Source organism: Vipera ursinii (genome assembly GCF_947247035.1).
Source record: "Vipera ursinii genome assembly, chromosome: 1".
NCBI classification, from domain to species: domain Eukaryota; kingdom Metazoa; phylum Chordata; class Lepidosauria; order Squamata; family Viperidae; genus Vipera; species Vipera ursinii.
The window spans coordinates 129076144-129091530 of NC_139512.1; the positions used below are offsets into that span (position 1 = coordinate 129076144).

At 38.2% G+C, this 15387-nt stretch overlaps 1 protein-coding gene across 3 annotated transcripts in view; it reads left to right on the forward strand.

The window, feature by feature from the left end:
* The first annotated feature begins 1649 nt into the window (after positions 1-1649).
* Positions 1650-15387, forward strand: part of PDIA5 (protein disulfide isomerase family A member 5) — a 255436-nt gene continuing 241698 nt past the window's right edge. For all 3 annotated transcript variants that reach the window (XM_083349866.1, XM_083349868.1, XM_083349867.1), the window contains exon 1: positions 1650-1814. In XM_083349866.1, coding sequence (XP_083205992.1) covers positions 1734-1814 — 81 coding nt within the window. In that variant the 5' untranslated portion in view covers positions 1650-1733. The remainder of the gene's footprint in view (positions 1815-15387) is intronic.

The window sequence follows — 15387 nt, forward strand, 5'->3', positions numbered from 1 at the left end:
ATATGGAAGGGAAAACTTCAAAGATCTAATAGAATATACTGAATTATGTGAGACTATAAACACGTTTTTAAGTTCTTGGATGGCTGTCTTAATTTAAACAGAACAGTGGGGGCTGACTTTGTAATATTCTTTTAAAGGCCATAAAGTTATAATGAGTTACAGTTCTGTATATATTTGAAAAAGAGTGTAAGATTGCCATGGGGTGACAGACTGTCCTCCATGGAAAATTAGTTCATTAATTTGGGCCAGTCATTCTCTCAACTCAACTTACCTTACAGGGTTGTTGCTGGGGAGAAGAATTGAAGGAGAAAACTCTGTATGCTATCCTGAACTCCTATCATGTAAAAGCCCCATTAACAATTTAGAACTCTAATTTACTAGCAGAATAGGTATGCAAGTCAATACATCTGAATTTTTTTTTTAATCCCATTTATATCCCGCCCTTCTCCGAAGACTCAGGGCGGCTTACAATCTAAGCACAAATCAAATGTGCTTAGCAATAGCCTTCATTCTATGTATATGCCTGCTTATTAGGGCTTTCGCCCCCCCAAGCGGCATTATTACAAAGTCAGCTTATTGCCCCCAACAATCTGGGTCTGATATAAGTGCAAAATTATGGACTGCTATCAAAAAGCGTTTTAGAATTATTATTTTTTAAAAAAAAACAAACCTAAAGATTGGAATAGAAACCTGGCTGTTTTTATCATCTGTTTGCCGGGCCATTGACACCTCTACAGAAGACTAACCCAAGGTAAGACATGTTACCTACAGATCATAAAAGGAGAAAGGGGGTCAAAACCCTAGCCATTATAGGTAGTCCTCGACTTACAACCACAACTGAGCCCAAAATTTATGTTGTTATGTGAGACATTTGTTAAGTGAATTTTGCCCCATTTTACAACTTTTCCTGCCACAGCGGTTAACTGAATCACTGCAGTTGATAAGTTAGTAACCCGGTTGTTAAGTGAAACTAGCTTCCCCATTGACTTCGTTTGTCAAAAGCTTGCAAAAGGTGATCACATGACCTTGAGACACAGCAACGGTCATAAATATGAGTCAGTTGATAAGCGGTATACAAATTAAATTAAATTAAATTAAATAAATCTGAATTTTGATCACATGACCATGGGGATACTGCAAAGGTTGTAACTGTGAAAAATGGTCATAGGTCACATTTTTCAGTGCCGTTGTAACTTTGAACGGTCACTAAATGAACTGTCACTAAATGAACTGTTGTAAGTCGAGGTCTACCTGTATTAAAAAAAAACCATCACCGAAGGGAAAAAACCCCATAAAAGCAGTCAGTTTAGATAGAAGGACTCTGATCTGGGATGAGATTTGAACCCAGGCTTTCCCGGTTGATACAGTTCCTCCGTCGTTCTCAACCTATTCGGAGGGACGCATCTTTGCTCCAAGTCACTGTGCTTCTTCCCCCCCCCCCCCATTTCCCCTCTCCCCCCGTGAATGAGCGCCTTCCATTCGGCGGCGGACGGGCGTTCCGAGTCTTACTGCCACCTGTTTCCTCGCCCTACCCGAGCCGCTCATCCGGCAGAGACTACAGCTCCCAGCATGCACCTCGCCGCTCACTCTTCGGCTCCAGTACGGTATAGCAGCGGTTTTGTTTTTTTCTTCTCCCCGTGGATTGCGCATGCCTAACCAGACGTGGCAGCAGCCGCTCGTTCTTCCAGCGCGAGCGGGAGCCGGAGCTGAAGCCGGAGCAAGGCTGGGTTACTATGGCTCAGCCGGGGCGCAGCTTCAAAGGGGCTCCGGTCTGCGGAAGGAGAACGCTGCTGCTGCTACTGCTTACTCTTTGGGTAAGCACCCGGCATCCGCGGGGAGGGTTCTCCTTTGGGAGGACGATTACTTGACGGATGCAGTGGGCAGCGGACGAGTTTTTCCTGCGGGCGCTTGGCTTGGAACCCGGGGAGAGAGCTGGTTGTGGGACAGTCGGGGCGGGTGTGTGTGTGTGTGTGTGCATGCGTGTGCGTGCGCGGCTGTCGCCCGAGTGTCATCCAGAAGCAGCCGGCGCAAGTTAGGCGGGAGCTCTGGCAGCGCCAGAAGTTAAAACTTCTTTGGCCTCGGGAGGCAGGGGCGGGGGAGGGTGGCTCACGGGAGGCGCTGCGGTTGGAGCTTGCCAGGCTCTCTTGCACGGGAGAGTTGGCGGGCGGTTGCCTCCAAGAGACCCCCCCGCACCCTTCCTGCTCAACGACTCCCGAGGCTTTGCCCGTTCCCCGCCCCAGTACCGTTTGTTAACTCTTTCTTTCTTTCTTTTTTTTTGCGATTGCGTTTAATTGGGAACCGGGGGGGAAGTCATCACCTATTCTCTGCGAGGCGGGATGCCTGTGGCAGTACCAGGTGTTGGCTCTCAGTTGCATCTGGGGAAGAATCTCCTGCGTGTATTTTGCTCCTCTGCAAAACAAGACCCCTTAACAATGAAAGCAGAGATCTGCTCACCTCTTAGTCAAGGCTAGTTAGTTGTACGCAATTGTGTAATCTTCTGCCTGCTTGAAAGTATTTCTTCAGTGTGTGTGTGTGTGTGTGTGTGTGTGTGTGTGGAGGGGGCATTTCTCCCGGGGTAAATGTGCATATAGCTTAAAGGTTAATTGTTGGAGATAGTGCTTCGAACCTGCTTCCAAGCAACAACAACAAAACCCACCAAGCTCCGGCTGCTTACATCCTATTCTGATGTGGGATTACTCAGCAGTAAATCCCACTTGGATGGACTCCCAGATCCATAGAATTGCTTTTGGCTTGATCTTAATTATATTTGTTCAGATTTCTCACTCTATTGGCTTACGATGTGGATTTAGTTTTCATTTTATGTAAAGGACAATTCTACAAATTCTGGTTAAAAATAGCTAGTACTGTGTGTAAGAATTGCAAGTATTTTCTTAAAAGAGGTGAGGATGGAAGATTGATAGCTGAAATTTACGTGGGTGCTTAGATTTGTGACCTGGCCTGCAAATGCAACACATTCCTCACTATTTGTTTTCTACTTCCCTTGATTCTCTGGACTTTTCCCCTACCTCAGTCTCAAAACAGGAACACTTAGTGAGTGCTTGTTTTTTTTCCATTTCCTCTGTCATTTTGTAGACTTGTTTTTTAATATTATAATGCTTACTGTTATTACAGTGAAGTAGCAAACTCTGTTAACTAGGAGAAAAACTTGATTGACAAGGCTATACTATATCTGTTCTAGTTCCCCCTCCCTCCCCAATTCAATTGTTAAACTCTGGATCTATAGGATAAAATGTAGTTGACAACGTGAGCTCTGGGAGGCACTAAAATGAGAAGCAATTCTGGAGCTATGGCTGCCCTTTCCCTTCTGTAAGATCACTCTGTGCGTGGTTACATTTCATATATGAGCTTTTTCACTGAAGGTTTTGGGATAATTGAGTTAGCTTTGAAGTTCTGAACATTGAGTAGAAAAGCTTTATCACTCCACATTGAGAATTATCTAGGAAAAGTATGCATGCTTTAAATGCAGAGAACACCACAAACTGTTTAATCATACTAACTTTTTAAAATTGAGCTCTTTTTTGTAGTGGAAGAAAAAGCTTTTAGAACTCTGAGTAGATTCTGTAAAACTCTTAACATGAACAATGAAAAGTGAATGTGTGAATTACTGAATAGAACTAAAGTGCCTTTAAACTCTTGACAGATAATATTAAAATCTTTTTAATTTTCTGACATTATTACGTCAGAAGTACAGGTCTAATACAGAATGATGGAATGATAATCCACTACAGTATTCTGAATAAAGCAAACAAAATATTTCTGCCTTGCTTTCTTTCTCCCTCTTCATTTAAGTTTTATTTTCCTCCTACACAATAGGGAACTGGCCATCTTTGGTAAATTAGAATTGGTTGATCTTCACTGATCCTTGTATCAAATATGAGCTTTAACTGTCGACTTGAAAAGACAGAAATCCAAGTGAAAACCTATAAAATAGTCCTTATCTATAGAGTCATTTATATAGTGCTAAAGACAACCACTAATGTTTCATTCCTTTGTAAAATACATTCTTCGTGCAACATCTAAGAATTTTACCAAAAGTATTTATTGAAAGAAGACTCATGTTGTGAACCGTTTCCTTCTGATACATTACTGCTACTCTGGAAGAGCACCTCAGCTAGTTTTGTAGAGATTAGAGACACTTTTACTAGGTCCTTGGATGCAAATAGTTCTCAGACCACAGATGGAAAATTCTTCTAAGATGAGCAGGTGTAGATATAATTTCAGCTTCATTACAAAAACATCTTTGAGAATTCCCCTGTGATATTATTTGGATACCATTTTTCAGCTTGTCTATTACAGTCTGACTCCTCTTCCCTACTGTGTTGTTTGGTTTGCATATTGTATGAAGCTATAGTTCTATTAATTTTAGTTGAATAAATTACAATGGGCCTCACTTTCTACTGTCCACAAATCTGCTAATCTCACTTTTCTAATCCCTCCTCCAAAATTAGTGATAAAGACAGAGCAGGTGGTAGTTGTGGCCAGGTAGGCCATTGCATGAGTTTATCCTATGCAACAGTTGCATTTTTTCCTTGACCAGAAGGCTCTTTAGATCAGGGGTCTTCAAATTTTGCCCTTTTATGACTTGTGGACTTCAACTCTCAGAATTCCTCAGCCAGGCACGCTGGCTGAGGAATTCTGGGAGTTGAAGTCCATAAGTCATAAAAGGACCAGGTTTGAAGACCCCTGCTTTAGATAGTCACTCATGCCCTAGTCATCTCATAAATGGACTACCATGTACTCTACATGCTGTTGCCCTTGAAGACCATGCTGGGTCCAAATGGAGCAGTATGAGCAGTAATGAGTGTTTCTCATTATGCTCATTTTATTATTTTTACAAACAACTCAAGGTGGCAAAACATCCAACACACCACCACCCTCCTATTTTTTTCCACAACAGTTACCCCCATGAGGTAGGTTAGGCTGAGAGAGAGTGAGTGGCCCGAAGTCCCCCAGCTAGCGTTTATGGCTAAGGCAGAAGTATACCTCATGGTTTCCCACTTTTCTAACCTGGTACCTTAACCACTAGACAAAACTGGCTCTAGTATTTGCTTGTAGCATTTGCTGCTATACAAACTGCATTGGTTACCTGTTTGCTTCTCGGTGCAAATTCAGAGTGCTAGATATTCTTCAAAGCACGGGGCCTATTACCATTTTTTTATGTCTATCCAGTGCATTCTGGCAGAGTGGGTATGCTCCAATCCCTTCAATTATAATAACAATTTTGTGGGACCAAAGAAGCATGTCTTCTCTATTGCAGCCCCTACCTTCTGTAGCAAAACATCCCCTGGTGATATGCATTGATTCCATTCCCCAAGGGTTCCAGAAGTCCCTTAAAACATGGCTGTGTTCCCAGACCTGGAACTAGGGTGTCTTTGGACCCTGTCAAGCTTTTTCTCAGTGTTAGGATTGCTGGTTTGGTTCAGGGAGCTGTGTTAGTTGTATTTTTTAATCCTTTGTATTAGACATACTACAAGTTGTATGTAATTGATGCATAAACTTTGATATAATTGTTTAACAATTGTTTGGTATAATTGTTTAACAATTTCTCCATCCGTCTAATGGTGATGTAGTCTAGCCCACACTTCGCTATATTCCCAGCTATAATCTAGTGGGATACTTTGTCAAATCCTTTTGTTGAAATCAAAATGCATCATGTCCATCACATTCCTGTGGTCAGGTAAACTGGTCGTTTTATCAAAGAAAACATACCAAGTTGGTAGGTCATAATTTATTCTCAATAAATCAATGCTGGCTCCTACCAAGCAGTTGTTGGCATTCTTTTCCAAAAGCTCACTGTTTTTGCCAGTTGTTTTGCTTACTTCCATTTGAACACAGATTGTAATAATGTGTGAGAAAGCCCTTGAGAAACAGGTGAAAAGATGCTGGTTAGAAATGGAACAGTCAGGTAAGAGAAAGCATAGCCCATAGCTGCTAATGGGCACAGACCCCTTCTTATCTAGTTTCTCAGGCTGTAAAGGAGATGGGAGATCATATCACTGACAACCAGGAAGGTCCTTTTATGTTGTTTGTGAAAATCTTACATTCCTTTTGTGCTTTAGCCTTTCTAATGGAACTAATTATTTTTGAAGATGCTAGCTATTTGCTGGTAAGCTTCCTCTATTATTATTATCTTCCATTTCCCATACATCTTTCTTAATTCATAATTCAGGTAAAACTTCCTTATAAATCCACAATAGTTTTCCAGTCTGCAGCACCTTCATCCATCCATATATCCGTAGCTGCAAATTTCAGTGAATGATTATAGGCAGCCTAAAATTCAAAAAAAATATTGCAATTAAAATACTAAAAACATTTTAAAACTATAAAAACACTAAAAAGAATTTTATTTTGTATTTTGTCTCATCCAAATGAGATTGTTTTCTTTTTGAAAATTTCCTTAACCTCCAGTGTTGTCCTTGACCGGAAAATTTATGTCCAAGCCCCCCCCCCTCTGTTTATGGTATATTTTTTATTTCTCCTTTCTGCCTGACTTTCTTCTGGACAGAAAATTCTTATGTCTCTCAATGTCCTTATGGTTCTATATTTCTGAATCTTAAATGATAGCCAGCTTCTACACAACAGTTTTAAATTAGCACTAGAGCTTGAATTATACTGTAATATGAAAGAAGACCTCATAATATTAATAAATAAATATATAATACTATATAATAGTATACCATAATACTCAACTTACAACTGAGCCCAAAATTTATGTTGCTAAGCAAGACAGTTTAGTGAGTTTTGCTTCATTTTATGACCTTTTTGCCACAGTTGTTAAGCAAATCACTGCAGTTAAGTGAATTATTCAGTCATTAAGTGAATTTGGCTTTTTCCATTGGCTTTGCTTGTCGGAAGCTGGTTGGGAAGGTTACAGAATGTGATCACATGACCCCAGGACAGCGCAACTGTCATAAATACATGCCAGTTGCCGAGTACCTGAATTTTGATCGTGTGACTGTGGGAGAGGCCGTGACAGTTGTAAGTGTGAAAACTGGTTATAAGTGACTTTTTTCAGTGCTATTGTAACTTCGAACAGTCACTAAACGAATGGCTGTAAGTTGAGGACTATCTGTACTCTATGATGGCAATGTTATTCATTCATTCGTGTCCAACTCTTGGTGATTCTATTAGCCAGATCTCTCCATGTCTTCCAATCTTACACTGCTTTTTTGAGTTTTTCTGTGCTCTGGCTGGTGTCAGCTTTTGACTGTCCAGCCATTGAGTTTGTTGGTGGCCTGGTTTCCATTTACCACTAACTCTTCTCAACATAATTGCTTTCTCCAGTGAATTCTCCACATGACATGGTCAATAGAAGTGAAATGCAGTTTTGTGATTTTTCCTTCCAGTGACATGTCTGATGTTATGCACTCTTATACTTACCTTAAATGTCCAAAGACCCTGTACTCTATAGTAGTGTTAATATTTGTAATGAATCCTCTTCCTTGGAAAGAGAAGTAGCTTCTTGTTTTAAGGTTTTTAAAATTAATTGTCAAGCATGCAATTTCTATTGCTCTTAGAATCTTTTCTTCAAATTTGTACTTTCTGAAATCATGTGGCTATATTACCTGAAGGATAACTATTTGTTCCGTATTTTATTCTTATTCAAAATTTACATTGATTCAAAAGGTCTTTTTTCAACAGTACATAGGATATGTTTTCTGATATTCTGAAATTTGACAATTTCTGCATTGGCTTGACACTATTTAGTCAACTATGCAATGAATTATAAAGCTGCTTCTGTCAGTTTTCGTGGAAATAATATAGTGATGCAAGCCCCATTTTTAACCATAAATAAGTCCATTTCACTGCAGCAAAATAGTTTGAATAACATAGATCAAAGATGTCAGATCAGAAACATGTTCTAACTTGATACTTGCATTGAAAATCTGTACATTGTATGTCATGTTATAAATGCATGCATCCATGCAATTTTTTAAAAAAAACAACTGGCTAATTTGTAAATTCAGAATCTGATTTTTTTAAAACCTGCAGCTGAAAAGCTTATGAAATTGGGGAAGTAAACATCAGTTGTAATTATATATATGTTAAATTATATATAACCTACATCGACAAGCATTCTATAATCTTTGGAAGAATCCTATGTACTCATGCCTATTGTGTTAGCTATTCTTATATGAATGTTAAAAAGTTTATTCTTTATTTCATAGTGTTTATCTTGATGTTCTGTTTGTGGAGTTATCCATTGTAGCTTGCATATGACTGATTGGAGAAAATATATAGTTGCACTAAAAGCATAGTGTTCCTGGTTTGAGGTGAGATAATTGGAGTAGGCAATGAAATGGTGACTTAATGCCTATTTTTTTCTTCAGGCAAAATATTTAACAAAACCCAAAGTGCTATAAGCTTCTAACTTAGCTCTAACAATCTTAGCTCTCAGAGATTTTCATTATTACTGTGTATTCACACCATTGCTTGAATGCATACAAAAAATTGTTTCATGTTCATCATGACAAACTGGAAGCTGCTTTCAGCCAGTCAAGCGCTCAGTTATTATCCAATGTAGCAAGAAAAGCCAAGGATTGGTTGGTTGACTTTCAGTGAAGAATCTTTCTGATTCTTCCCTTTATTTTTCACAAGTATCTGCTGATGAACTTGACTTATAGCTTTTTGCGGGGGAAGAAATGTTGTTCTGATGGAAGAGACAAAATGTTGCTTTGAAATCTTTATACAAAGGTTGATAACTTCCTTGTGAGAATGACAAAGCTTCATGGGCTCCCACATGTGGCAGAGCCGTTTTTGGTCTACAGTTCTTGGGCAATTTGAAAATAGGAAATAGACTACACAATGCCATGTTTGTGCACGCATGCACACGCACACACTCACACAAACACACACGATGCAGAATATTAGAACAGATAATCTGGCAGGATGTTTCATTTTTAGAGATTTTCTTTCAGTACAGGCAGTCCTTGGGTTATGAACGAGATCTGTTCCTGTATTTAAGTCAAATTTGTATGTAAATTGGAACAGGCTATTTAGCATAAGTTAGTCAAATATTTGTCTTAGCTTATAGTATTTATTTTACCTTTCTATGCATATAAAACACTCAAGAAACAGCAATGTGATCTGAGTAAAATTGGCAGATGGCGTTCTCTTTCTTGGAGCCCACGAACCACTGAGACAAACAATGTTTTCATGAAGTTCTGAAAACAGGTTGCCTATTAAAAATGGACACACTACTTTGTAAGAGTCATGAAAACATTACCTGCCTTCAGCGTTTCATGAAAACGTTGTGTAGCTTCAGTGCCTTGTCGGGTCAAGGAAGGACCCGAAAAATAGATTGCTATTTTTAGCAATAGGGAATCCATTCATAAATTTGAGTTGTTTGTAACTCGGACAGTCTTAACCTGGGGATCTACCTGTATGTAAGGTTGGTTAAAATGGCTTGGAGAACAAACTCTTTCAACTGTAAATCATTCTCTTCCTGTAATAGCACTTGCTTGTCCAACACAACCCATATATAGCAATCTACAGCCAACCAGTACTGGAGCATCTTTTGTTTTTCATTTGGAGACCTTGATTTAGCAGCAAAGCTATAAAGGAAATTAAATGCTTTCTTTATGCCTAAGTATATTTACCCATGTGGTATGACTTTTTTATTATTATTAACCTTTTCATCTTTTCTGCTATCTTCTCTTATTGGTATCATTATTATGATTGTTATTATGCTATTATTTTGCATGTACACTGACAGCTTCTGCACCAAAGACAAATTCCTTGTGTGTCTCATCCCACTTGGTCAAATAAAATATTCTATATCTTTAGCTTCTCTCTCTGGATAGTGTATTTGTACTCTTCCAAAATTGCTTCAATATAGTTGTTTTTTTTCTCCAGGAGAGGACAGGAGGGGAAGTCCTACAGATAAACCTAGTATGAGAATTCCATAGGATAGAAGATAGGTATTCTTAAATATCTTATTGAAAATATAAAAAGAGAATAAACTTAAACGATCAGAAAAAAATGGGCTGACATGATTGGAAGATTGAGTTCATTGAGTCTGCCCTTTGAATTTGTTTTTTTTTTCTTTTTAAGTAATTAATTTTTAATTGTTATTTTTTTTAAATTTTTGCCAGATGATGGTCATGTGCTTATCCCAAGCATGTTTAAACTCAGTTACTGGCAATTGGCCCATTACCTCCACTGGAAGTTCCAAGCTTCCACTACTCTTTCTGTAATTTCATTCATTCTACTGAACTTCCATCCTGTCAGTTTAAGGTTATGTCCCCGTGTTCTTGATTTTTGCTCAATATTGAAAATACTGCCTTCTAGAACCTTACCTCACACCTTTAATATATTTAAAGATTTCAATTATGTCCTGCCTCTCACTTCTGCCATCTAGGCTGTACATTTAAAGATATTTCCCCAGAAGTATTTCTAGCTACAGTTCTCCTATTTTTCTTTGCATGAGATCAGATTCATATCACAGTTGGGAGCTGATGCTTCTCCATTGAAGTTATTAGGTATGAATTTTCACAGGTAATGGGAGGCAATCAGTTCCTGTCCCTATTGTGTATTTCAAAGATTTTATGACCAATTTAATTTTATGGTATTAAAAATATGTCAGAATAAGGTTGTATAGTAGCTTCACTATATCGGTGGTAGACTGCAAAATAGACTAGAAAAAGTCTGAAACGTAGTGTTCTGAAAACTGATAAAGTAAATTAGCTCTTGGTGTTAAGAAAGGAAGTAATACCTCCAAAAGCTTAAGCTGAAAAACCAGTATAATAGGGAGAGGATTAAGGTAGAAAAACTCTGTACTTAAACTTTAATTATCATTGAAAGACTTTTGAGCCTAATTAATTTTCAAATGAATTTGAAGCTTATTTCTATTTGGAGCATTGGGTTTTATTTTCCTGTGTTGTATAATTCTGTCGTGTACACGTCTTCATGCATAAATGGAGAATCTTATTTTCTGTGGGTTCCTTGGTGCTGTCTGAGCTTGGTTATTTTCTTGCAGACGTTTCATTACCAAACTAGGTAACATCACTGGTAACCTTAAGCTTAACCCAGCACTGATGATGTTACCTAGATTGGTAATGAAACATTTGCAAGAAAACAACCAACCAACCAAGTGTTCTAGGATCATGTGATCACCTTATGCACCCTTCTGATAAGCAAAGGCAATGAGGGAGCCAGATTCCCTTAATAACCCTGCTACTAACTTAACCACTGCAGTGATTCGCTTAACAACTGTGGCACGAAAGGTCATAAAATGGGGCAAAACTCAACTGTCTCACTTAGCAACACAAATTTTGGGCTCAATTGTGGTGATAAGTCAAGGATTACCTGTATTTTTTTCTATCAGAATCTTACTTTCTCTTTAATGAATAACAGCAGCAGTAGCAGCAACAAAATTGGAAGGGACCTTGGAGGTCTTCTAGTCCAACATGCTTTATTTTTCTCAATGTGCTTAGTAAAGAAGGTAGGTTTTGTAAAAGTCAGATTGATTTAATGGAATCTGTATGTAATTTGGAGAAATAATTTCTCTAGAAGGAGGTTTTGATATGATTCAAACATGACCACTACAATACATTAATATAATATTGTGTTAGTATATGAAGGATTTTCACAGAAATGAGTGTTAGAATAGAGCATATAGACATTTTGTCTAGATTACAAAAGCAATTCAAGCTAGAAAGAATTAAACGAGGACAATTGGTACATCAACTCAATATGGGAGTTTTAACCAGAGAAAAGCATCATCTCCCAAAGTTAGTTAGCAAATATATATGTGGCAGATGGAGTAGTTTTATCATAATCTTAAATAGCCAGAGGGACCAAGGAAAGCTGTGTTTCATTTCTGCAAAGATCTTTTACTACAGATGAACTTTGAAGAAACTAAGATTATGAATTTTGCAGAAAACCAAAAACCCCTGTCTCTAGCATTGAGCTTCATAATATTAAGAAAATGATATGTTCCAATGAGGGAGAATATTTGTAGCTCAGGTTTGAAATGAGGGGGTCCTTAATGCCCTCTGAGCTTGGTTGTTTCCTTCCTTCACTACCCAAACTAGGTAACAACATGATCATCACTGAGTAATGAAACGTCTGCAAGAAAAAAACCCAGCTCAAAGAACACCAAGGACTCCTCAAGATGGTATGTTTCAAATATTTAGTGTTTGGGTTTCAATTTGCAGGTAACCAGAATGTCTGCATTATTCATGTTTAATTAAATTCTTAAGGGAATTCGTTAATTATTACTTTCTCTATTTGAAACATATGGGATACATTTCAACGGCTTTAAAATTACTTGAGGTTGAGCCACTGATGCAGTTCGCTGTTATGATCCCAGTTAAACCAATGGATCAGTTGAGGCAATTCAAACCAAACTTGAAAGAAAGTGATCCTTGTTGTTGTTAGTTGCGAAGTCGTGTCCGACCCATCGCGACCCTATGGACAATGTTCCTCCAGGCCTTCCTGTCCTCTACCATCTTCTGGAGTCCATTTAAGCTCACGCCTACTGCTTCAGTGACTCCATCCAGCCACCTCATTCTCTGTCGTCCCCTTCTTCTATTGCCCTCAATCTTTCCCAGCATTAGGCTCTTCTCCAGTGAGTCCTTCCTTCTCATTAGGTGGCCAAAGTATTTGAGTTTTAGCTTCAGGATCTGGCCTTCTAAAGAGCAGTCAGGGTTGATCTCCTCTAGGACTGACCGGTTTCATCGCCTTGCAGTCCAAGGAACTTGCAGGAATCTTCTCCAGCACCTTAGTTCAAAGGCTTCAATTCTTTGGCGCTCAGCCTTTCTTATGGTCCAGATTTCACTGCCATACATTGCAACTGGGAAGACCATAGCCTTGACTATACGCACTTTTGTTGACAGGGTGATGTCTCTGCTTTTTAGTGTGCTGTCTAGATTTGCCATGGCTTTCCTCCCAAGGAGCAAGCGTCTTTTAATTTCTTGGCTACAGTCCCCATCTGCAGTGATCTTGGAGCCCAGGAAAATAAAATCTGTCACTACCTCCATTTCTTCCCCATCTATTTGCCAGGAATTGAGATGGCCGGATGCCATGATCTTGGTTTTCTTAATGTTTAGTTTCAACCCAAGTTTTGCACTCTCCTTCTTCACTCGCAACAAGAGGCTCTTTAGTTCCTCTTGATCCTAGTGCATTCCTAATGCATCAGCATACTGTGCAAGAAATGGGGATAAATAAAATAGAGACTAGGCTATTATTGGCTAAAACTAAATTGTCTGCCTCAAGTAGCCTGATCTTGCAAACACTGACTGATAGTGATCAATCTTTCTGAAATGGGACATTGTTGACAGACTGTGTCACTGGATATATTACGAGTTCTTAATGGTTTTTGATTATGAGTAGGCTGTAGCATTGCTTAGGAAAAGGACTCTGAATAGGGAATCACAAATTGAATTTAGTAGAATTTCTGTAGGAGTCAAACTGGAAAACCATACGTTTTAAATTAGTAATTACAAGCAACTAAGCAGTTCATAAATACTGCAGTTCTTTTATGCTAACGCAACTGGACATCAGCACTTTTTGAGTATAATTTCAAAAGAAAGATTCCCTTAGCAGAAGGAACCTTATAGTACAGTCTGTTGACTCTTTGAATCATATTCTATTCTATTGTGACTTTTTCTGAGTCTTGCGGAAATAATTGTGCAAACAATTTTTAGTAAGATGTAATAGTGGTGAATGAGGTGCTTTGTCACTCTGATGGTATTGAAATTGGTTCCTTATTTTTTCCTCAATTTGATACATTTGTATTTAATATATTTAAATTATTGTTGGAAGTGATTTTAGCACAAATTGATAGAAATTATGGTATATAATATTACATTTATATTCTGTTTCTTTAAGTAGCTTAAATATACATAAATGGATCTCAGAGCCACTTGAAATTTCTTGAGCTGAGGAAACTGACTGATCCAAAATCAGATACTGTAGTGAGGTTCACAATCAAGTGTGACCCTGACTTTGAACTTCCCTAATCTAAGTCCATTTTAGTCATGAAAACATATACATAATTTTATACCGTAGGATAATATTTTATGTTTCTAGTTGGAAAGAAATTGATATATTTCCTACCTAACAAATAGTAAATTGAATTTTCCCCTACCCTTTGGAACATTTATTTATTCCTTTTTTTAGCCCACCATCATTACTTTATAAATAACCCAAGGCAGTGAACACTTACAACACTCCTATTTCCCCCACAAAAAACAAACCTGTAAAGTGGATTGGGCTCAAAGAAAGTGACTGGCCCAAAGACACCCAGCTTGGTTTTCATGGCATTTACCAGGATGACAAAAAAGTAGTTTTTATCAAGTTTTCCACTGGATATCTATACATGCCTAAGATAGTGAAAATTTAGGCAGCTCTGAGTTGTGTGTGGGGTTGTTTTTTTAGGTTTGGGTACAGAAATTTACTAAGAAACAAAAGTTAATTTCTTTGCCATTGTTAAAGCTATGAAGCAGTTAATATCATGACCAGTTCCTGTTATTTCACCAAGAACATATCACTTGCTTTAGCACTAATGTTACTTAAATGTCATTGGTCCATTAATCTATCATTTCTGTGGTGGTGGTGATTTGAAAAGCAGCAGTGGTAAGGTTTCAGAATGACAAAAGATGATAGAGTAGATGAAGTCTAAAGAATAAATACACAAAGTGAATTACCTGAAATTATACCAGTTCGTCACCTAATTAGAATTATTCTTCTTTTAAGTCTATTATTTTTCAACCAATTTGCTGTATTATTTTCCAGAGGTTCAGAATGAGCTTTATAATAATGCAGATTGATGACATTCAAAATGACTTGCCTGCTGTTGAAATCAATGCAGCAAACTGGAAAATCATGCATGAAATACTTGCCAGCAAAATAAAAGAAAGGTTATGATGCCAATCCTAAAGCTCTAAGAATTAATGCTGTCAATTTTATTACCCTCTGGGTTTTTTTTAACCTTCAGTTGAATATTAACATCTTTATATAGAAAACAGAATTAATGTTAAAGGAGACATGGTTACATGAATATTAAGCGTGGTGGTTCAGAAAACTCAAGCTTGAATTGATTGAATGAAAAATCATCAGCTAGTTTAGTTGTGATCATTTAGAATTTAACCAAGACATTGGACTTCATTTGAATACACATAGCATGGAGCTCTATGTTGGTTTGTTTGATTTTATGACACTGTGATTTGTAAACAGTGGTTAGAATTAGCAATGCTTTAAGCCAGGGGTGTCAAACTCAATTTCATTGAGGGCCGCATCAGCATTGCGGTTGCCCTCAGGGGGCTGGGTAGGCATAGCTAGAGTGCGTATGGCCTACTGGGTGGGCGTGGCCAGCTCTACATCGTTCGCATCATGGGGGCCTGGGCAGGAGTGGGACAGATC